General features: G+C 39.8%; 1 protein-coding gene across 1 annotated transcript in view; it reads left to right on the forward strand.

Moving 5' to 3' along the window:
• Positions 1 to 23,728, forward strand: part of PRKCI (protein kinase C iota) — a 95,742-nt gene extending 72,014 nt beyond the window's left edge. Inside the window, exons 5-18 of the mRNA XM_063442658.1 lie at positions 186 to 271; positions 1,856 to 1,993; positions 2,732 to 2,786; positions 5,185 to 5,243; positions 6,597 to 6,773; positions 7,495 to 7,592; positions 9,337 to 9,423; positions 9,712 to 9,847; positions 10,723 to 10,810; positions 11,299 to 11,424; positions 16,055 to 16,134; positions 16,429 to 16,518; positions 19,475 to 19,590; positions 20,453 to 23,728. Coding sequence (XP_063298728.1) covers positions 186 to 271; positions 1,856 to 1,993; positions 2,732 to 2,786; positions 5,185 to 5,243; positions 6,597 to 6,773; positions 7,495 to 7,592; positions 9,337 to 9,423; positions 9,712 to 9,847; positions 10,723 to 10,810; positions 11,299 to 11,424; positions 16,055 to 16,134; positions 16,429 to 16,518; positions 19,475 to 19,590; positions 20,453 to 20,540 — 1,424 coding nt within the window. The 3' untranslated portion in view covers positions 20,541 to 23,728. The remainder of the gene's footprint in view (positions 1 to 185; positions 272 to 1,855; positions 1,994 to 2,731; positions 2,787 to 5,184; positions 5,244 to 6,596; positions 6,774 to 7,494; positions 7,593 to 9,336; positions 9,424 to 9,711; positions 9,848 to 10,722; positions 10,811 to 11,298; positions 11,425 to 16,054; positions 16,135 to 16,428; positions 16,519 to 19,474; positions 19,591 to 20,452) is intronic.
• The last annotated feature ends 206 nt before the right edge of the window (positions 23,729 to 23,934 follow it).

A 23,934-nucleotide genomic window follows, 5' to 3' on the forward strand; every position in this document is an offset into this window, starting at 1 on the left:
CGACTGTACAACTTTAAATTTTCATGCTAGCTGAATTTTAGAGCAACATTTTATATGATCATGCATATACTATTTCTTATGACTACAACTCTTTAAATATGCATGCTTTGTGTGGTGCGATGCACAATGTAGCAGTACTGAGAATGTCTTTATTAAAAATAATCTGTTTCTTTAATCGTAACCAGAATCCATCTATCGACGTGGAGCAAGGCGGTGGAGGAAGCTTTACTGTGCAAATGGTCACACTTTCCAGGCTAAAAGGTTTAATAGGGTGTGTAAAAATGTTGTTAAATTTTGTTTATGTAATGTTTATGTATTGCCACTAGGGGAGCTGTATTTACTAGGTGTACTATGGTATGCTTATACAGTGCTAGTATGCATGTTTAGGTTAGTGTCCGAACAGTAATTATGTTAATTAAAGCTAAAGTAACAAAGCTGGGAAAACCCTGCAAGTCTGTTTCATTTAATATACATAAAATAAGTCTACATTTTGCATATTCAGTTTTCAGAGTTTCCACGGTTTAGGGATTAAACCCACATTGCAGGTGGTTAACATATAAAATGTTCTGTACTGTACACAGCAGACCCATTAAAACCTCAAGGTCTGTTCACTGATGTGAATTATATCGACTGAACGCAGAATAGTAAAATGTAGGTCAGAAAAGCAGCACTGTAAACCTTCTCAAATTCACAGCTTGGCTATCTAAGTCCATTTTTTGCAATTAAATTTTCACTTTCCAACAGTTCACTGGTTGTTAAATAAGTTTGAGATATTATTAGTGTCAGGATTTGCTGAGAGATCCCAGATAATTCCAGGTTGAATGAAGGACACGTTGCTGCAGGTCTGCAGTGTTCTGTTATCTAAAGGGGACTTCGGCCACCGGAGGTGCAAGAATGTAATGGATGGTATCATGCAAAACGTAATTCTAAATCCATTTTGTGCATGATTCCAAGCATAGCTTTTTATCATTGTTTTATTTCGTCAGAAACCACAAAGAAAGAATTATGCCATGGGCCACCTTCTTCTACTATACTCTTCTAAAACGAAGAGAGAAATCTAAAATGTGTACAAGTACTTGTATGCATCTCAGAAATCACAGTGCAGGAAATAAAGAACTCCTGTATGAAAACTTAAATGCTTGTAGGTAAATAGAAACATAATCATTTGATAATACCTACATTTTTGCAGATAAATGGAGAAGCTGCTAAAAGCTCCTCACCTATAACCTAGCATTAGAATTCAATGAATATGCGAGTGTTGAAGTGAGTTTTCAAGCCAGAGATTGTCTGAGATAGCTTATCCAGTTATTTGATCACATCAGGAAACCCAGGAGGCAACTAAAATCTGTGGGAAAAGAGGGGCATTCAGAGTTTTAAAATTAATATTTATGAAGTATAGAATTTTGTAACACATGCTGTACAAAAAAAAGGGTGACAAATCCACCTTACATTGTCACTTTAAAAATGTCTTTGTGTGTGAAATGAGGCAGTTTCTAGTAATGTAGTTTGCACAGGATCACCTGCATACCATTACTCATGAAGGTCAAATATTTGGGATTTCCTTTTTCTGACCCGGATATGATCTTAAAATAAAACATGGACTATGGGGGTGCAGTAATTATTTTTTAACCAAAAATCATTTTTATATGATTACATTTCTGGCTCTCTAGAATGTAATTAATTGATTATGCCAAGTCACAGCCTTGTTGTCTGGTGCTGTACTAAAAGTATATAGCAGATAATGACTGTTCTTTATTGAGCTACCTAACTATTGGCTATGGGCGGTATGCACGCAGCAATCTGTTATGAAGGAAATGTTTGCGTTTGTGTTAACTCTCTGTTTAATGCCTTCCAGCGAGCACACTGTGCCATTTGCACTGATCGAATATGGGGGCTAGGACGTCAGGGCTACAAATGCATCAACTGTAAGCTGCTGGTTCATAAGAAATGCCACAAGCTTGTTACCATAGAGTGTGGGCGACACACTATAACAGTAAGTAACAATTGTCACTAAAATGCGTCTGTCAGCCTGATTCTGTGTCAGAGCTGGAACCCCCCCCACTGTGTGCTGTGTACACTAAATTCCATTAATTGGCTTATGCTTGCCTCCAAACAGCCTCTTTTATTCAGCAAACAACTAAAATGCAATGTACTAAACTACACATAGAATAAAAATAAACACACAATTTGCTGTGTCCCTCCCCCCCTCTCTTTTTTTTTTTCATCTTTGTTTTTTATTTTTACATTTGATCAATAAATTAGCATTTTTCTGTTCACGGCTTGTTTCTATTATCTTTCTTTAACGCATTTAAATATACCGTAGTTTTCTTTAACATCTGGAATTAAGCCAAACATATACATTTAGTGATTTAGATTTTTCTGTGCAAATTGTATTCTGTTGAAAAACAAAAAACAAACAAACATATGAACTCTTAAACAAGCAAACATTTCTAATACAAAGAAAAGCGTGTTATTCACAAAATGTTCTATTGATACATATCCAAGGGCAGGAAAGAGTTTTTGTTTGTTGATTATGTGTGCAGCTTGTAATTGCATTCCAGCCCTATTTATAAATCTTAAAATACTGAGACTTGTGAAGAAATAAAACGAAATGGTGATTTCTCGGTAGCAGTAGAGATTACAGTCTCATTTGCTAAATTGTCTGTGAAACGTAAAAATGCCATGTACATGAAATGCTTTAGGCACAGCTCTTTTTTCCTTATCATTCCAGGAATCTATTATCCCAATGGACACACCAAGCATGCACCCAGAACACCACGACCCAGGTATCTGTAATCTAGGAACGTCAAAAAAATGGAACACTAATTGTATAAATGCAATTTTAAAGGGACAATAAATAAAATGAATCATTCTTCTCTCCACCTGCTAATGTAAAAGATCATTCACTGTGTAAACATTTGGGCCTACAGTTTCACCCCATGTTCTTAACCACACATGCACCCTCTCTACGGACAGAATTTAAGCCTTTAAAACAGGCTTAGCTGCTAGTGAGGGGGCCAAGCAGTAGTGTATGTATATGACGGTTTGCATGAAAACACCACTTAGAACACTAGACATGAAGGAAATTGATTTCTAGTCTTTATCTTGTTAATTTTCCCATTCTTAAAAAAATTAAAACATTTAGCTGAATTGGCTATAGATTATTCCATTGTGTGTCTAGTTTTCCCCTCAAGCTTCCTAATTAGTGGTTCTTGCTTATTGTCATCAGTAAGTTTGGCCAGCGAAACGCCAATTTTTGTTGGATGTAATGAGTCTTCCAACGGTCATGAACAGCTATTGGAATGACTGCCATGTATGTAACTGCTCGTGATCACTGCCCTTTAGCTAAAACAATAGCAATATTTTCTTGTGCTGCTTGTTGTCCCGTTTTTCAGAGCAGAAGCAAATACTGATGATGCTTTAGAGATTAATGCAGTTGATAAAAGTAATAAAAAAAAGACAACAAATAAAAATAAGCGCCGTATCCAAGCTGTTTATACATTCATCCCATGGGCCTGTAAAGATAATTTTCTTGCTATTCACTTTATAATCAACATAACTTTCTAATAAGGCGTTCATTTTCCTTTGATTATAGCAATATGTACCTTCGACAATTAGGAAATGTAACGTTATGAATCATAAATATATTGCGCTTTCGAGAGTTATCCCCCTGGGGTTAGAGAATTACACTTATTAAGCTCGATCATTTTATAGAGCTGGTAAGCTGTGCACGTATTGAAAGAATTCATTTAGTTTACGGAAGGGTTATGTGTAAACACAACCTAGACTTTACTATATTTCATTTTATTTTTGGGGAGAGAGCAGGGGCTTGTTCTTTGAGTTAGGTTAATCAACCAGTAGTGATTCACTGCTTCCTAGAAATCATGAACATTATTTTAAATCTCACCCATAGGAATTGCTTGCATTTTCTGGTTTAGGATTAGATGTAACCTTGGGGGCAATCCTGGAGAAAAAGAAATCCACCTACAGTCTTTTCAACCTTTTGAGAGATGTATTATTAAAGCTATTATTACCGTACAAAAGCAAAGACTCTAATATAATACAAATGGATTTATTGCCTAGAATTCTATGTCTTTTTTAAGATCAATTATTTTGTATTGCGTTTTAAATTTACCTTAAACGAGGGACATTCTAAGCACCATAACCACTGCAGTTTATCGTTTTGATTACAGTGCAAATGTCAGTGGATAAAGTCCATCTTTTTTGTGACATATCATTTGGCCACCCTTGACTCTGAATCCAACATCGTAATGACGACTTGCCCTGCTTCATTACTTGTAATAAAAAATGATCATCCTGCATTCTCACACTGTGCAGTAATAGACTGTGAGCACTAGGCTATTGCGGCTTCTGACTGCATCTAATCGTGGCAACGCTTTCTGCATCGCCATCTTTAAAAGAAAGGTTTAACATTAATCTGACTGCACAGAGTTGGCTACAGTAAAACGTATAGCCCAGAACTCACAGTCTATCAGTGCATTGTGTTCACATACCATCCAAATATATTTGCAGGTAATGAGTTCGTGAAATCCCTCCGTATAACGCAGAGGCAGAGGTGGTGAGCTCACAGCGCCCTGTTTATGGTCAAACTGCTTAAAACTAAACAAAAGCCTATAGGTCGGCATAACAATATAATTCATAAACTGAGCTTGAGCAAAGGCCAGCAAATCTAAACAATAGACCTCCTCCATGATTGGGAGTGTGATGTGTCATATGACACAATTTTCAACTGTATCAATTTTTACAGTAAAGAAAATACGTATACACTTTATTCAAGTGAAACCAGAAATCTGTTTGTGGACATACACAGTGTATTTAAATTTCCAGCACTGATAGATATGTGTATTATCTGTGAAGGTACGTGGAAATGCATAATTTTATATGTTCGCTAATAGTCTTAGACCTGTAGACCCAAAGTGCCTCTTTCTGAAATGTATAAATAAATTGTATTCTCTGTGACCGTGTACGAATACAATTTAATTAGACTAGGTGTTGACCACACTTGAATCAGTGTACTTTTTTCCCCATTAGAGCGCTTTTTTCCCAAATCGCTCGTTGTGGTGTTATATAATTTATTAAAAGAGAGTGATCCTCTCTATTTTGACAGATTTGTGATTTGAAGTAGTACTTAACACTAACTGGCAAAACATGTTCTATTTGCAGAACTCCCTTACAGGCCTCAAAGCCAGGATAACCTTGATCAAGTTGGAGAAGAGAAAGAGGTAAAGTCATTTTTGGGTTTTGGTCGTTTTTCAAAACTTTATTGCAGTTTGTTTGCTTTGTTTATATATGTATTTTTTCCCCTTTAAAGCCAGACCTGCTTTAAAGAAAGCTAGACCAGTTGTCCCCTAAAAATAAAACCGTGTTTCTATATCTTGGCAGAACATTGTTTCCTGTCAAGTTAAGGCTGAGGCACAAACTCAGGTTTGCAGGATCTGCGTGTTCTGGGTGTTTCACGGCAGACACCATTTTTACAAGGATTTTGAAGGTTGCTTGGACCTTGTTGGTGGCTGACACACCACCTTGAATGGCAAGGTTAGGGTGGGCACAGCTAACTACGCCAGAACTGATTAGCTGAAGCATCATCAGATACACCGGGGGCAGGAACTGGATGTTAAGGTAGGTAGAATGCCAGTTAGAGCAGCGTCTAGACCAGGCCAACAACAGGGTAAATATTACGTAGTTGTAAAGCCTGGAAAAAAATCTTGCGTCCATAGGTCTTCATGCTTCGACTGTGGTTAGGGTAAGGCTTAGCAAAAAACTGTGTGATTTCACAGGCATGTGCCTTGGAGTTTAAATGAATGACTTGTAATATCAATCCTCTCTGTCTGGAGTGTTACACTTTTAAATTGCATACTGCCACTCAAGGAAGACATAACAGCAGCCATGGGAAATACAGCCTCGCTACTCGAGCTAGGCCCTCACCGGGTCAAAGAATAGCTCTACGATGGCGCATTGCTTGTGTGAAAGCTTTGGGGTGTTATGGAATGGAGGGCCTGGTGACTGTGACAAGGGATGTTACGGTTTCTGTATGTTCCCATATCTTTTCTTCATGAATGACTTCTTTTGGAAAAGAGTCAATGCACACTTTATTCCTTTTCTTTATAATAGCATCTTACAGTGATGGGGGGAAAGCTGATACAGGTGATAAATTCTCCCTTTATCTTTCCCCAAAAAGGGAAACAAAAATCTGAAAAATCAAACCAATTATATAGTTATACAATCCAGGAAAAATGCCACTTACCAATATTTCAGAGGGCCCTCACACTGAGTTGAAGGCTCCCTTTAAAGGCTTACATTGAATCCAGAAGATATTGATTGCACACGCACCGCCAGTTTCCTTTTGTTTCTGTTTTAGAATAGGTGTCTTTATAATTCTACAATAATACTTTTCATGTATGACTGTTAAGGAATTTGGGCCCATCCTGAGAAACCCTTTGTAATCTACATTGTTCCTTAAGCCACCATACTGTTTCTCTTGCAGTTTGAACACAGGCTCAATAGCTACAAAGCTGGTTTTCTGACATATAATAAGATGTGCCTTTATTAAGCTCTTTGAAATGTCCCCTTTGTAGGCAATGAACAGCAGGGAGAGTGGCAAGGCCCACTCCAGTTTGGGCTTGCCGGATTTTGACCTGCTACGAGTTATTGGAAGAGGCAGCTATGCTAAAGTTCTGCTGGTGCGGCTGAAGAAAACAGAACGTATTTACGCTATGAAAGTGGTGAAAAAGGAGCTTGTTAATGACGATGAGGCAAGTTCACATATCATTAAACATTCATTCATATATATATGTATGTGAGTACGTGTAAATTTGATCAGTGTAACGTAACCGTATCATACCTTACCCAGCCTCTCTTGTGCATTATCTAATAAAGATATACATTGAACCAGCCAAACTAGAAAACCTCTCCAACTTAGCTATTGTTTCTATTTGGGTGTTTTCCCTGAAATTTTCCATTCCATTTGTCAGTTCTCCGCAAGTTAGTGCAAAAGTCACAATAGGTATTTTGATCCTAGCAATGAACTGGGTATTTTAAATCTGACACACAAAGGGTTTTAGTAACAAATGTTCCCCTACTGTCTAAGGCTATCTTAGACTTAAGATAAGGCCAGGGAATAATGAAAGTATTTAGAAAATTTGGCAGACTAGATGGGCCAAACGGTTCTCATCTGCCATCACATTCTAGGTTTCTATCCCTTTAAAAAATAACAGCCAGGCTCTGCCGCCTAAAAAAACCCAATAACAATGTTCTAGTATAAAGTATCAGTAAGATTTCCAGTTTTTGGACTTCAGGAACTGGTAAAATAAGGGCATGTGAACTGATGACATCACTGGTGACATCATTAGATGGATGCCCCCAGTTTACAAAGAGAGCTCAGCTTTAGTACCCTAAATAAATTGGAATTCTACTAAGCACCTGAATGCATATTAATAATTGCATAGCATAACATATATTTATGTCTGGTTGTAGGATATTGACTGGGTACAGACAGAGAAACATGTCTTTGAACAGGCTTCAAACCATCCTTTCCTTGTAGGACTTCACTCCTGTTTCCAGACCGAGAGCAGGTAAGTTGGAATTTTATTTAACAATTCTTATGTAGAACTTGTGAGTCCTCATAAAAATGAGCTCATCAAACCGTGACATAGTCCTGCCGAGTCCTTCTTCCCTAAAGTCTTAAACCAACTATGTGTCCACATTTGCAAGGTTCAGAGAATTGGCAAAATGTGTTTTATGTGTAGATGATGTACAGATCTCAACATCGTACTCAAAAGTAGCCCTTTAAATAATCCAGCAACTTTGTTGGTCAGAATTCTCTCAAAAGGTTGTCAAGATGCAAAATATTGGCTAAACATATGTAGCTCTTGCATCCATTCTCTGTGACAGTCAGGCTTTGGTTCATCCATCCAATTTTTAGGATCTGTCAATAAATAAATCTATTAAAAGATTTCTTCAACCCTTTTTGGGGTTTTATGAGAATAATGCCCTGTATTCTGTTGGTGCCCCCAAATGAAATGCTCAAATAGCATTTAAAATGACTTTTGTTCACCTTAATCCAGTTCTGGGCAAGGATCTTGCGGCACCCCTGTCCTTGGGGTACGTACCTTCATCTAATCAAAGACGTCTTGTAGCAGGCACACGCTCTGAGCCAGAGCCAGAGCCAGTGCCAGTGCGGGGAGGAGGAAAGCGAGGAATGGAGTGGAAAAAGAGGAGGGGATAAAAAAAAATAAAAAATACATGCCCATGGAGGAGATTGGAAGACAGGAGGGCTTTCCTCAGTGTGTGTGTGGGAGGAAAGTAATAAACACAAAAGCATCTCCCCTGCAAGGGAAAAGCAGTTACATCTATCACCAACGTACAGTGCTCGTAACTAGCCCCATGGTTCTTATCTGCCGTCACACGTCACATTCTATGAAACACTACACATCCAAACTCCTACCAACATGATTGCTTCTAAAAGCAGATGTGATCATGGTGGTTGGACTAACCATTTAAGTTTAGCCTTCAGGATATAACTCTTCTAAACAATAAAGGCTAATCATTAAAAGTGAACCTTATTTCTAAACTGTTCTTTTGTCTGGGGTGGTCCTTTTTGCTTTACAAAAGAAAACAGGAGAAATTGATGGATAAAACTCTTCGTGTACTTGTAAATCCTTGCTTTAGTGACAGTGGATCCATCTTGATTTGAAGATAAATGTGGTATTTCTTCACCTCCTGTCATGATGCATGTCGTCATTTCAGTACACCAATTGTAAAGAATAACTTTAAAATGTGGGTTTTTATTTTTTTGCAGAGTTCATAGAACAAACTATCCGCTTTTTTTTTTTTTTTTTTTTAACCTTATACCTTAAATATATATGATAGAAGAACAACCGGGTAGTGATCTAAAGAGCGACACTTTTTTAATTTCTACATTATACACAGTTTTAATTTTAGGCTTCCCACGTGTATTTGTAGGGACATTCATCGGCATCCGTTTAGAACAAGCCACTCAGCTGTGGTTCTCTGTTTGAAAATACAGTGCACATTAATTTACAATGTCAACGGTCTATGTAGGACTGGGCTATTCAACCCTTCATCTGTTGTGAGGCTACAACATCATTAAATACTTCCAGCTTAACGGAGGACCAAGGAAGATTGAAGTTTTAGCCAAAAGGCTCAAGGGATGAAGTAGCCCAGACTAAGAAAGACCTGCTAATCTTTTTGTATTTGATACGATTGGGATAATAAAACAATTTTCAAGACATTAAATTCTAGTGATGCCATGCCGCATTCCGTTTGCTTTTATCCTAACATTCTGTTTTCTTTCAGACTGTTTTTTGTCATTGAGTACGTAAACGGTGGCGATCTAATGTTTCACATGCAACGTCAAAGAAAACTTCCAGAGGAACATGCACGGTTCGTATTAAGGGGGGCATAGTGACAGACACAATTCCTTTATTTATTAATGTTTTCTTAATCAGGCAGTGTGTGTATTTCGTTCCCTGCACTGCCTGTGAAATGGTGGGATAATTGAAATGGAAATTGCATTATGATAAAAGAATATATCCTAAGTAGCGATGATGGTTTGATATAGATATAAACTGTAGCATGCAAACAAGGGGATTTATTTAGCAATTCTTTTATGCATTCTTTCTTTGCACGCATTGCTTCTTTGTAATAGATCTGTGTTTTCCTCCCCCCTAGGTTTTATTCTGCAGAAATCAGTCTGGCATTAAACTACCTTCACGAGCGGGGGATTATTTATAGGGATTTAAAGCTGGACAATGTCTTATTGGATTCTGAAGGGCACATAAAACTTACTGACTATGGCATGTGCAAGGTGGGGAAATTATATTTTATACCTCCTGTCAACTCAGGCGCTTTTCTAGCCTCTCCTCTCAGGATTGCTGTAAAGAAACACATGTATTTTTCAGACTTGAATGTTTGTTATGAGAAAAAAAAAAAGAACTTTATGATAACCCAAGTTCGCAATTGATTCAGCAATGGCTGCCTTCTAACATAAGCTCACTAATCAAGCTATCATTGGTCCTATGGCGGCATTTATGTATGCTTTCAAACTTTTGAGAACACTGGATAGCAACGTTGGATAGTCCAGACTGCATACTAAATTTATTTACCCTTTGAATATTAGAGAGGGGGGACATTATTTTTTCCCTAGGACACAATGTAATAAATAAGTGTAAAAAGTCCCCATCAGGTACATATTACAATTTAATAGTGGAAGTGTGCAAGTGGTATGTGGTAGTGGGTGGCCAGTAGGTAGCTTGCTGTGCTGTGGGACGCATAGGCGCACATCGCAAAGCTAACTACACAATCCCAGAATGCAGTGCACACAGCAGTATTGGGCTAATCTCAGTTGTTAAATTCTGTATCTTTACAAACTTTAGACTTTTCATCATATTTTTAGCTTACTTGTCAGTACGGTCATTGCATATCTATTTTACCTATTATTATTATTATTATTTATATAGCGCCATCAAGTTCCGTAGCGCTGTACAATGGGTACCTATGACTGTTATCTACACCTATGACCATTTGTTTTGCCACAGTTCTGTATGTTCATCCTGTAACCAGTCAGTAAAGCTGTAACAAAAGTTAACGATCTCTGACTCTAAAAAACAAATTGAGATTCCTATTGCTGTAAGTCTTACAAATCTGTTTTTGGTGTTTTTTTTTGTTTTTTTGTTTTTAAAGGAAGGGCTTAGGCCTGGAGATACGACCAGCACCTTCTGCGGCACTCCAAATTACATTGCACCAGAAATCCTGCGAGGAGAAGATTATGGTAATAAGCGAGAACCGGCTAGGCTATGCTTACAATAAACAGCTGTAGAAATAAAGCACTCGCCTTGGCTGGGGGATTATATTTAAAATCTTTGCCACCAGAGTCTTGTTTTTCAGATTTATGTTAACATATGCCCCATTAACACTGGAATAGTTAAGGGACAATGGATAAAACAATTGCTTCTGCTTTCATCACAAATGCACACATTGCTTGCAGATTGCTTAGGATTATTTTAAAACAAAACTGTCTCTAGGTAGTTGTGTTCCAGAATGTAAATGATTGTATTATTTCTTTATTGTATTTCTCTTGGTGTGGATAACTTCAGGGGTTTGCAATGTATGACTGCAGCAATTAAATAATGGTTTTGACTTTGAATTGCCCTTGAGTAAGGTAGAACTCTACATACATAGAGAATAAAAGAATGTGTCATGCTGACTGTTTTATGATATGATAAACAGGTCTTTAGATTGCTTTTCTCTCTGATTAAGGTTTCAGTGTGGACTGGTGGGCTCTTGGGGTCTTGATGTTTGAGATGATGGCTGGAAGGTCACCGTTCGATATTGTTGGGAGCACTGACAATCCGGACCAAAACACAGAGGATTTTCTTTTCCAAGGTAATAGGTAGTTTCCTCTTCCTATGTGCATTATTTTTAAGCATAAATGTATAGTTGTCCATCTCTCCATTACCCTTTGAGGCTTTGTTTACAATGCTGAGATTTGTGAGCTACATTTCCAATAATTATGTATGCCTGACCCACCCTTAATTACGAAGTAACATTAAACATGATTTTCTTATCCTGCTGACAATTTTATTTGGTCAATATAACGGTACGTAAGCTAAGTGAGTACAAGTGTGTATACTAAACTAGGTGGGTGATAAAATCAACTTAAGATGCTTGCATATTTTGTTAACCTATTAAAAGTTAGACATTTAATATATTTAAATGCCCTTTCAAGCTATCTGCACTTTATACATGTGCAAGTGATCTAACTTAAAGGGACATTCTAAGTACCAAAACCAGTTCAAGTGGTTTTGGTCCAAAGACTCTGTACCATTATCTGGCAATGTAAAACAAATCAAAAAGCAGTCATTGTGTTAACTTTTACTTATCAATTCATCAGTTTTAGGAACACACATACAGTGATCAGCCACAACATTAAACAACTGACAGTGGAAATGAATAACCTTCATTATATCATTACAATGGCACTTGTTAAGGGGTAGGATATATTGGGCAGCAAGTGAACATTCAGTTCTTTAATTCTATGTGTTGGAAGCAGGAAAAATGGGGATGTAAAAGGATCTGAGTCACTTTGACAAGGGCCAAATGGTGCTGGCTAGATGAGGGTCAGAACATCCAAAATGGAAAGTCTTGTTGGGTGTTCCTTGTATGCAGTGGTTAGTACCTACCAAAAGTGGTGCAAGGAAGGACAACTGGTGAACTGGCATCATGTACACTTGGGGAGTGAAGGCTAGCACATCTGATAACCCTGGATTAAATTGCTGAAAAACGTAATGCTAGCCATGATAGAAAGGCGTCAGAACACACAGTGCATCACAGTTTGCTGTATAGGGGGCTGAGTAGCCACAGACCGGTCAGAGAGACCATAATGACCCCTGTCCACTGCGAAAAGTGCATTTAATGGAAATGTGAGCATCAGAACTGGACAATGGAGCAATGGAAGAAAGTTGCATGGTCTGATGAATCATGTTTTCTTTTCGAAAACAGCTGCAGGATTCACTATGAGAAGAAGGCAGGCTGGTAGAGGCAGCGTTATGTTCTAAGAAACCTTGATCCTAGCACTAATGTGGATGTTTCTTTGACACATACTACTAGCATAGAGATTGTTGCAGACCACATACAGCCTTTCATGACAATGTTTTTCCCTGTTGGCAGTGGCCTCTCTCAGCAGGATAATGCACCCTGCCACACTGCATACATTTTTCATGAATGGTTTGAAGAACATGACAAAGAGTTCAAGGTGTTGCCTTGGCCTCCAAATTCTCCAGATCTCAATCCAGTTGAGTATCTGTGGGACTTGCTGGAACAACAAATCCAAACCATGGAGGTCGCACCTCGCAACATGCAGGACTCGAGGATCTGCTGCTAGTGTCTTGGTGCCAGATACAACAGGACATGTTCAGAGCTGGTTTTGTAGCTCGAAGGGACCTACATGATATTTGGCAGGTGGTTTTAATGTTGTGGATGATCAGTGTATGCTTACTTTTGCCATAAGACCATTCATCTATTACCAGAATGCAGTTAGGCTAATGTTTACTTACGGACTACTCATAACCCTGTTCATTGCATGTTTTAGATCTGGCACAGGAAAAGGGAAGAAATAGGAGGTGGTATAGATTTGTGGTATTGCTAAAGCAAGACTGATAACAATATCTTATCTGCTGGTTCTGTTTTTCTTTTTTTTTTTTTCTTCTTCTTTCTGCATGTGTGTGTATACCCTGTTTCCCCGAAAATACGCCCTACCTCGAAAATAAGCCCTAGCTGGATTATCAGGGTGGGCTGCAATATAAGCCCTACCCCGAAAATAAGACCTAGGCAGGGCCGGCGGCTGCCGGCCCTTTAAATGCCTCAGCCGCCTGAGCGCTCTATAGAGAGCGCTCAGACGGCTGCCGCACTGCCTCACCTCCCCTTCCCTGTAGCGTGGCCGAGCTCCTCTGCCCCACTGAGTGTGCACTTCCTGTCAGTCCGGCCGGGTCGCGGACCGGAGAGGAGCTCGGCCACGCTACAGAGGAGGTGAGGAGAAGATTGGAGGGGGGGGGAGGTGAGGAGAAGATTGGAGGGGGGGAAGTATTACAGGGAGGGGGGGTATTACAGGGAGGGAGGGAGGGGGTAGAATATTACAGGGAGGGAGGGAGGGAGTGGTGAGAGTATTACAGGGAGGGAGGGGGGCGAGTATTACAGGGAGGGAGGGGGGCGAGTATTACAGGGAGGGAGGGAGGGGGGAGAATATTAAAGGGAGGGAGGGAGTGGGGAGAGTATTACAGGGAGGGAGGGGGAGAGTATTACAGGGAGGGAGGGAGGGAGTGGGGAGAGTATTACAGGGAGGGAGGGGGAGAGTATTACAGGGAGGGAGGGAGGGGGGTGAATATTAAAGGGAGTGAGGGGGAGAGTATTACAGGGAGGGAGGGGGGAGAATATTACAGGGAGGGAGGGGGTGAATATTAAAGGGAGGGAGGGGGAGAGTATTACAGGGAGGGAGGGGGGAGAATATTACAGGGAGGGAGGGGGGGAGTATTACAGGGAGGGAGGGGGGAGAGTATTACAGGGAGGGAGAATATTACAGGGAGGGAGGGAGGGAGTGGGGAGAGTATTACAGGGAGGGAGGGAGGGGGGAGAATATTAAAGGGAGGGAGGGAGTGGGGAGAGTATTACAGGGAGGGAGGGGGGAGAGTATTACAGGGAGGGAGGGGGGAGAGTATTACAGGGAGGGAGGGAGGGGGGAGAGTATTACAGGGAGGGAGGGAGGGGGGAGAGTATTACAGGGAGGGAGGGAGGGAGGGAGGGGGGGGAATATTAAAGGGAGGGAGGGGGGAGAGTATTACAGGGAGGGAGGGGGAGAGTATTACAGGGAGGGAGGGAGGGGGAGAATATTAAAGGGAGGGAGGGAGGGAGGGGGGAGAGTATTACAGGGAGGGAGGGGGAGAGTATTACAGGGAGGGATGGGGGAGAGTATTACAGGGAGGGATGGGGGAGAGTATTACAGGGAGGGATGGGGGAGAATATTACAGGGAGGGAGGGGGGAGAGTATTACAGGGAGCCAGGGAGGGGAGAATATTATAGGGAGGGGGAGGTGAGGGTCTCTGGGGGGGTTACACAGCGCGGACACCGACTGACAGACTGGCTCTAAGCCCTACCCTGAAAATAAGCCCTAGTGTGTTTTTTGTGACTAAAATTAATATAAGACCCGGTCTTATTTTCGGAGAAACACGGTATGTACAAACCGTGTGTGTATTTATTGTACAATTCTGGATAGTATACAATCATATATTTTGCATAGTAAAGTAAAGTAATCTGAACAAGTGCAACTAAATGGTGCATGGCTGCAAGTATGTATCACATCAACCAGGAAGCAAGTGGCTAAAGTGCATGTAGGCAGATAGTAAGGAGAGGGTTAAAGTCCTATATTTGTTGTATGGTGTGTACAGGTACAGGGAGTCCTGGTGGCTGTTGTAAATAGTGACCCTTGTAATAATCAGCCTGCCATAGTGGGAAATGGATCTGGGGACAATACATTTGCACACAAAAACTAGCAACTCGGATAAATAGCAGTCCACTTTTTATGTTTTTGAGGCACCAGGCAAACCCCATGTTACCTCCCACAATCCCATACATTTAGCGTAGTCTGCCATTATTTTAGTGGTTTTTATGCTAGGAGTGTCTTGGAATTGTGCCACAGTAAGTGGTTAAACTGTTTTCCTTTGGCCTGGCCTCCTCTTCTGGTATATCCGAAATAAAAAGTTTCCCTTCCACATTCAATATGTCAATTTCATCCCCACTTGGAAGGATTAATTGGCTGAGAATGTCAGCTAAATTCTGTCCAGCGTCAAGTCCAGAAACAGGCCAAATTGAAATTACTAATGCAGACGTAGCATTACCGGTACCAGAAGAGATGGCCAGACTAGAAGTGGCAGGGCGACCCAAGTAAATGTCAAAATGTTTGAAAACAGTGTGAGTACGTACTCCAGAACAGTGTCATGGCACATTGGTGTTTTTGGTACTTAGATTGACTCTTTGATTAACACGTACAGGGTATATTTCTGTTAAAGCATTGATAATAGATGGACTACCAGCTAATAGAGCTAAAAGTTCCAATCATTTTCCAACAAAAACAGCAAATGTTAAACAATTTAAATAAATAAAACACATGAAAAAGTACAATGTTTTTGTGTTTAATGGAATTTTTTTTTTTTTTCATTTTATTTCTGTGTTAGGCCTAGGGCATAGATAAAGGGCAAATAACATTTTAGGTAATTGTAATGGAGGATGAAGCAGGAAATGATTCTATAGGATTCACAGACTGATTCTCATTACGGCAAATAATCTGAATTGTTGTCAAATATATGGCAATCGATTCCCAAAACGGAACCATGAATCTCCAGCAGTATAGCTTCATTTTGTAGATGTTGTATATTTTTTATTTTTGTTTATTTATTGTTGGCTAATATAGACATGTCTTTTAACATTTTGTTGTTTGTTTGTGTCTTCTGTCCTTGATTGCTAGTCATTCTGGAAAAGCAAATCCGTATTCCTCGATCTCTGTCTGTGAAAGCAGCTAGCGTATTAAAGAGCTTTCTTAACAAAGTGAGTAACCGAGAACCCTTTGGCAACAATATCTGTTTGTCTTCAAACCCACCTTTAAATGCCTGTGTCACACACAACAAATTAGTTTTTTTTGTCTTCCTTTTTTCTCTTTGATTTTTATTTTATTTCTGGCTGTGATTTGTACCAAAAATACAGCGTATTTACTAGCATGACACCTGCAGTCTTGGCAATTTTTATTTAGCAGCTTTCTTTCTCAGTATTGTCCACCAGTGACAACCATATATCTTTAAATACACTGTAGCAAATCCATTTGTACTTCTTTTAAATCACCAGGAACCAAAGGACCGGCTTGGCTGTCATCCACAGACTGGGTTTGCTGATATCCAGGGCCATCAATTCTTCCGCAATGTTGACTGGGACCTTGTGAGTAATGCTTTCTTACTGTAAGAGATGGGTTGTATGGTTCAAACATGGGTCATCGTGGTAGCAATAAAATAGTGTTATATAGCCAAGTAGGGGGCGGGAAGGCACAAGTTGGACATTTCCAAATTTGCTTGTTTGTTATTATTGGTTATTGATGACTACTGATGTTTGGGGATAATGCCTTGGGAAATAGTCAGCCATTCCCTTGTGGTTAATGAGATCCAAAATGTTTCAATCACGGATCTGCTTGTGAATGGGCAGTAAGCTACATACCCAGAATTTTAAAAGAACACTATGGCTTTAGGAATACAAACCTGTGTTCCTGACTCTATAGCACCCTTGTCCCTAGTTCGTTCCAAGGGAACCCCTTTAGCAGTAACATTTTTTAAAAGTGCTTTTATTTTCCGCCTCACACAGCATCATTGAAGATATGTTGTTTCCATGTCGATGATCCAACCCAATTCTCCTTATAGAGGAGCATTGGAGGCATGACACACACATTGAATGAATTCAATGCTTTCTCATAAGCTCCATTTAATGACATTCATTTTCCTTATAGACAGCTACCAGGGCACTATAGTAGATACATATTTGTATTCCTAATGATATAGTATTCCTGTAAGCTTCAGACACCTTCAATTGGTGAATGGGTAGCTAGATAAATGGATAAATAAATTGGATTAGACTCATCGGAGCCAAAGGCTCGTGGTCAGGTTTAATCTACAGTTTGGTTATTCAGGTATGTAGCCTGACTGTCGTATCTACTACGCGACAAGCTAGTCGTGGTGGAGCAAATGTTGGGCAGGCAGGGTGGGTCTCTCGTACTGCGATGTCCTGTCTCTGCAGGACGGATGGCTGGTGATCTGCTCTAGTGAGGGCATGTATGATGGATCTGTGAGCTATTCTGGCGTTCGGACTGCCCTGCTCTGTCTCTGCATTTAGGGTGATGACCTCTAACTAAGGGGGCTGCGGGGCAGGGGGTGTGCGGTATGCACCTGACTGTGTGGCCTCAGTGCTGTGTGTTCCTCAAGAAATGCAGAGTTTTAGGGACTAGTACCCCGTATGTGTGCCGAGGTGTGTTTTGGGGCGTTATGTGCCCCAGGGGCTGAAGCCTGAGTGTGCATAAGTGAATAATCATGTGAAATACATAATATAGAAAATAAAGAAATTAAAACAGTTAAACCAGCAAAAATAACATCTAATTCGTTGGAGTGTTAGAGGTATCCACCATTTATGGTGAGGTAGTCCATCACTAGGTTAACGTGAGTGTTCATGGAACTGGAGTTCGTCTCCCACTCGCTCCCGAGATACAAGGTGAGGTGGTTGCTGGGACCCAGTGTACTCCAGGGGGGTTTGCTGCCTCGTTGCGATCAGGTTCGACAAGCCGAAGGTTTACAGGAAGTTGGTGGCTTCATCCGTTGAGTTGAGGACGTGTGTTGCCCCTTCGTGGGTGACCTCCAAGGAACCTCCTGTTCCCCACCCCTTTAGGCCATGTTGGCTGCGCATAGCTGTGTGGTTGCCGGGCTGTATGTGTTGCGCCACAGTAGGGTAGCCTGTGATAAGTCCTGATAAAAGGTAAATTCAGAGTCCTCAAAGGATAGAGGCGTCTTGCCCTTAAGCACGGTCATAATATGGAGTTTGTCTTGGAATGTAACGTATCTTAGGATCACGTCCCATACTGCGGGGGACTTTAGGCGAGTGTAGGTCGGGAGATGGTAAATTCAATTTATTGCGATTTTCTTTGCTGCTGCGTGGGGGAGTATGGTGGCCAAGAGGCGCCTTACGTAGTCTGGCAACTACTCTGCCGAGATGGCGGTGGGGATTCCTCTGATTTTTATGTGTGTGCCTTTGCCGGTCCTCTTTGGTGGCCATTTTGAGTGCCATGAGTTTCTGGTTAAGCTGGATGTGATGTACCTTGTCATCGAGGGATGTTAGATGAGATTTGACCTCCACCACGTCTTCCTCCATGGCTTTCACACGGTCAGTTACAGCTTGTACTTCTGTTTTGAGAAGGGCCGAGTCGGCTGCTAAGAGCTTGTGGATGTTGGCTAGCAGGAGTTTTAAATCTCCTTTGGTGGTTGGGGCCGCGTTGTCCGAGGGTTCAGGGGCTGCTGGGGCTGCGTTGCCCTTGTGATTGGGGATGTCTCCTGCTCTGGGCTGGGAGCGCGGTCTGTTTCCCGCTCATCTCACTGCAGCAGCACGCCGATGTCTCTGCTGTCCGCCATAGGTTTTTCGGATCTGAGTCAAATGGCCGTCGTATGAGCTGGAGTGGGATGGAGGGTGCCCCTGTTGCTCTGTTGGTTGTCTGAGCAGGAATTCCTCAAGGTCTCGGATCGTGAGCGCGAGGTAGGCCCCAGATTTGCGTTTCCTCTTGGAGCCTCAAAGAGTGGCATCTATCGATGCGGCTTGCTGTGCTGATTCAAACTGTGGGGTTTGCGAGGCTGCATGGGTGTCCGTTTCGCTGATATCGCCAGGATTCTAAAAGTTAGACGGAGCTACTAGAAATGGCGTCTGGTTCAGTGTGGTAGCAAGCTCCGCTTAGATAGCTGCTTCTAAAAGCAGCTGTTCAGTGTAAATGGAAGAATAACTAATATAGTGTTCTTATGGGTTACTAAGGGCATGTATTTCTCCGCTCCCTTCGATGACAATCAGAATCACCACCTCTCTCTTTTGTTCCTAACCCCCTATCCACAAACATCATGCTGCTAATGTGTATGCCTTATATTAAAATGAAGTTGTATTCACTATTTACAAAAATGACAACTGTATATTGATAGTTCGGGACTGACAATCGGACATTAATTTGCCGCAGTGAATATATGTGAAACCAATAGGTTAGTCCTCCCATCACATGTCAAATGTTTAGCTTATAAAGAATAGGGGTCTTTTTAATGACAATGCCAATGTACTGGTAACAAGTCTTGAAGTTTTTAATTGTCTTTATATGTTGTTGCAGATGGAGCAAAAACAAGTGGTTCCTCCCTTCAAACCGAACATATGCGGAGAATTTGGATTAGATAATTTTGATGTACAGTTCACAAACGAACCAGTCCAGCTTACTCCTGATGATGAGTATGTGGTCATATTTTGTTCTTCTTGAGTGATCCAAAAAAATTTAAGCTGAGCCTTTCTGTATTTCAAGTTTGTGTGGGTGATGGGGCTGTGTTCAGCAGAATGGTTATCATAAGGTGACAATCAGAATTTAATTAGCATTCAGATGTGTTGCTACATGACTCCCTGATTAAGGAATGTAGTGTACTGGTTTGGTTAAAGGGACACTATGCTATCTTAAATTTGAGAAAAGAAAAACAAAAATAAGATTATCATTGTCATCCTGCTCTTAAATACACTACAAAAAAAAATTGGACATTTTATTTGGTAATGTACAAATGGGAAATGAGAATAGATTAGTAGAAATAGTTAGGTTGAACTGAGTCATTACATGATAAATAGTGGAATTGAGAAATAACCATCGAGGAGAGATATATGATTTTCACAACCAAACCATACAACACACTGAGATTATGGGCTTTGTTAAAGCGGGTAAAGAGTAAAACAGGGAGAATTATCTACATATCAAACAAATGGCTAGTAAGCATATCATTATAGTGTGAAAGAGAAAATATTCATATTAAAATAATGTATTTACGAATAGTCTTATATAGCATCTCCTATGGGCTTATTATATGTCCCCTCTCTCCAGTTTCACAACACACCATTTATTACAAAAGCACATGCAGGAGACATTTAACTAGATCTGGGAATGACCTTAAAATGTCCTTTTTATAATATGATCTTAAGTAATAAAAGATGACGGTCCACTTGATCTTGATAAAAGGCCCCCCCACATAAGTGCTATTAATAAGCATTTTACACCTTGAATTGGAAGCTCATTAAAACGTTCTCTCCTTTTCTTTTGTCTTTTTTCAAACAGTGATGTTGTGAGGAAGATTGACCAATCGGAGTTTGAAGGTTTTGAATATATCAATCCTCTTTTGATGTCTGCTGAAGAATGTGTATGATTCTATGGCGGTTCCTAGAAGACGTTTTGGCCTAATCAGTGACGAGGTTATTCTGCTGAGCAGATACTTGTGCTTGAAGATGATCCAGGAACAACACTGTCTACTATGTTGTGTCATGCTGCTGCATTTAATATCTGCTATTTAAACATCTGAATCACTGAAATAGGACCTGTTAAATGCCTGGACTATTTATGAACTTAACATGATTACTGTTTCACCCCATTCCACATGATGGCCTTTTTTTTTTCCGCATCACTTTATTAGTAATGGTAAAACACGGAGCAACATCTTAATTTATGGTGTCTGGAATGCATAAAAAATACTCTTGTACGGGAAATGGGACACATGCCAAAAACGTATATTTAAACGTGGACCTTTTCTATTTTATACCATGTTTTGTGGTATACAAGATGTGAAGGGGAAATACGTTTATTGTCGTCGTCCCCCCCTCCCAATCCTTCTATAACGTTGTATACGAGCTACCACTTCTATGCTAATAGCCACGTTGTGAGGTTGCCTTTAGGTTCAGTAATTAGTTTCACTCTCATTAGTTGGCTGTGCTTAGGTTTTTAAATAGAGGTTGACTGTGAGCATCATGCTAAGTGCTGACAGATGCCTGTGGCTCCCCTGTCCTTGAATCAATGATGGACAAGTCGTGACAGGGAGCTTTGGAATAGCACGCTGAACTTGTGTTCCATTAGACTGACTTATGCACTGTGATACTGATTCTGCAAGTGAAACCCATGAAACGCATTGCTTTTGGTACTCACTGTGTTTTTGCGCAGTGTATTCCTATTGAAACATTTATTCTGCTCCATAAAAATAGCACCTGATTGCTACAGTATACCCAGGTTTGTAACACTCTTATTCTGATTTTAGACATATGAATTGGAACACTGAAGGGTTTAATCCCTAAACAGTGAATTTGCGTACAAAATAATCCAAAAATGGGGTATTGCTGAATGTGAGAATTATTCTAGCTTGACCTCAATATTGCAAATTCTGTTTTGAATTGACCAGATCTCACTGTTTAGTGAATAAACTTTAATTTAGCATAACCACTTTTAAATTAAAAGAGCCTATTTAACAATGTATTTCCGCTAAGCTATGGAAGTAAGGATCACTGTATTGAAGAAGATTGTACGTCAAATCTTATTCATTAAGAATCATGAAAAAATGAAGCACACACATATATTTATAAAATATATACACACACTATAATGTGTATGCAGCACAGTGCTTTGTATGCTATCTTAGGAAGCACGAAGGGTTAAATGAATTTCAGAAAGGTTGTGAAGTGTATTATTGTAGAAGCTTTGAGTCTTACTGAAATTAAATCTAGTTAAAAGCAGCCATTCTCGTGCAGTTAACTCCTCCATAGCCAATGGGGACCTCTGTTATTGGAGGGTCAAAATGCTCAGTACAGTTCTGTACTTGTGCCAAATGAAATGGCTTTCTTCTTTTTCATATGCCTCAAAGATTGAAGCTCTGCAGGGACTCTACTTAGAAATACTTTAAAGTACATGGATTCATATTTTTTTTTTTTTAATACAACCACTATAGTTTTAAAAAATGATTTTATTTATGGCCTGTCGGAAATTATTCCCTGGTACTGTACACAAAAAAAGTACTATTTCTCTACTGGCTGCTGTTTCCGGAGAAGCCCACGCTTTTCCACTTAATATTCCAATGTCAACCCATTTTTTGTTCTTTATTCTCTCTTCGATTAGCCAGTCGGCAGCACTGACTGTTGTCAGAGTACAAATCTGGCTGTATCAGAATAGTGGGAGTGGGAATCTGTTGAAAACTGGAAAAATGCACATCCCAGATTTATACATTCTGATCCCTGCCCTTTAAACATTTTTATATAAACTACTGTCTTGACTGGGTTTCTGTTGGACAGAATTCCGATCATGTTAAAAGTGTATCTTTATGGATTTCATTTTATTTGTATTTTTATAAGGTGTATAGCTTAGAGTGGATAGTGGGAAATGTAACCTAAATATCCTTACTTTGCCTGTTGGAGAGAGGGGTGGAGAATGTGCCCGTCACAGATGGATCTAGATATCCTAACTGAACATGATGGTCGGTGAAGGAGTAATAAAATGTTCCCTTCTCCGATGTACTTTGCTGCCTTATAACCTGTTAGATCTGCAGCGGAAGTGTTAATGAGATTCCCTAAATAGTGACACAGTTCATTGAGGAGTGTGGCATGCTGATTAGAATAAAACAACATTAATAAGCATATTTATTTCATTATATTGATTTTCTTTAATTTACAATTAAATCTACTTCAGCCACCACAATTCACAATAGAACAAAAAGCAAACGTTGGCAGACAAGAGGCAGACAATCAGGGATTCTGATTCTTTACCAACCCTGGTGGTTACCCAATGTATTAACCAACGTACTAAAATAAGCCTACATCTGTTATATGGCTTCATTTCAATCTGCTGTTGATACCGGGGAGCCAACACTCTAATAGAATATTATCAGAAAGCCTGATTTTACGTTTTTACACGACCCAGAACCCACTCTAATTTTAGAGATCTGTGCTCAAGCTTGCTATTTAAAGGGATACAATTATTGTTTTTGAGATCCAGCTACCTCTGTGATTTGTTAAAGGCCCCCAAAGTGACAGAAGGGTTAATATCTTCCTTATGTTGGAAAAACACTACACACAAGATCTGCAATGCCCACGTCATCTGAATATATGATCCAAGGATTAATTTGCACTGATGGTGGCTTTGCATCAATGAGTGGTTGTATAATCCATTGTGTCTTTACTGGGAGAACATTCTGAATCTTGACATTTTATTACAGAACTCACCTATTGATGCCTTCACTGTCATTCGTTTAATTTTATGAACTTAACATTATGGATGTTAATTTTTTTTTTTTTATGTAGTTTTACATTGTGTATCTTTATTTTAAATGTTTTTGTTTTGGTTTTTTTAGGGATACGTTTTTTTGGTTTTTTTTATACTTCATTGCACAAAATCCTTAAATTTGTATGCATTCAATGATTTGTATGTACTACATCATATGTATTGTTTTGTTACGTGGACCAGATTCTCTAAAGGATGCGTGTGCATTATTGGCATAAATTACAATATGCTTAGACATCTCTTGGGTGGGTTTATTCCCTATATACTGGATTGGCTTAAATTTTACACCAAACTGTACAATTTACCAAGCTATCACTTTAACACAGTTGACACATTTTTACAACTCTGAAAAATTTGCCTAAATTCTACAATCCAGGTTTCAATTAATCACAAATTCAGAAATGCCAATAAATATAATTTATCTTTTGATATTTTTTCCTGATGTCCTGAAGATCTACGTAATATTCCGGCTTTGCTGCATAATTTTACATGTTTTATTTGTTACT

Source organism: Pelobates fuscus, chromosome 2 (genome assembly GCF_036172605.1).
Source record: "Pelobates fuscus isolate aPelFus1 chromosome 2, aPelFus1.pri, whole genome shotgun sequence".
Lineage (NCBI taxonomy): Eukaryota > Metazoa > Chordata > Amphibia > Anura > Pelobatidae > Pelobates > Pelobates fuscus.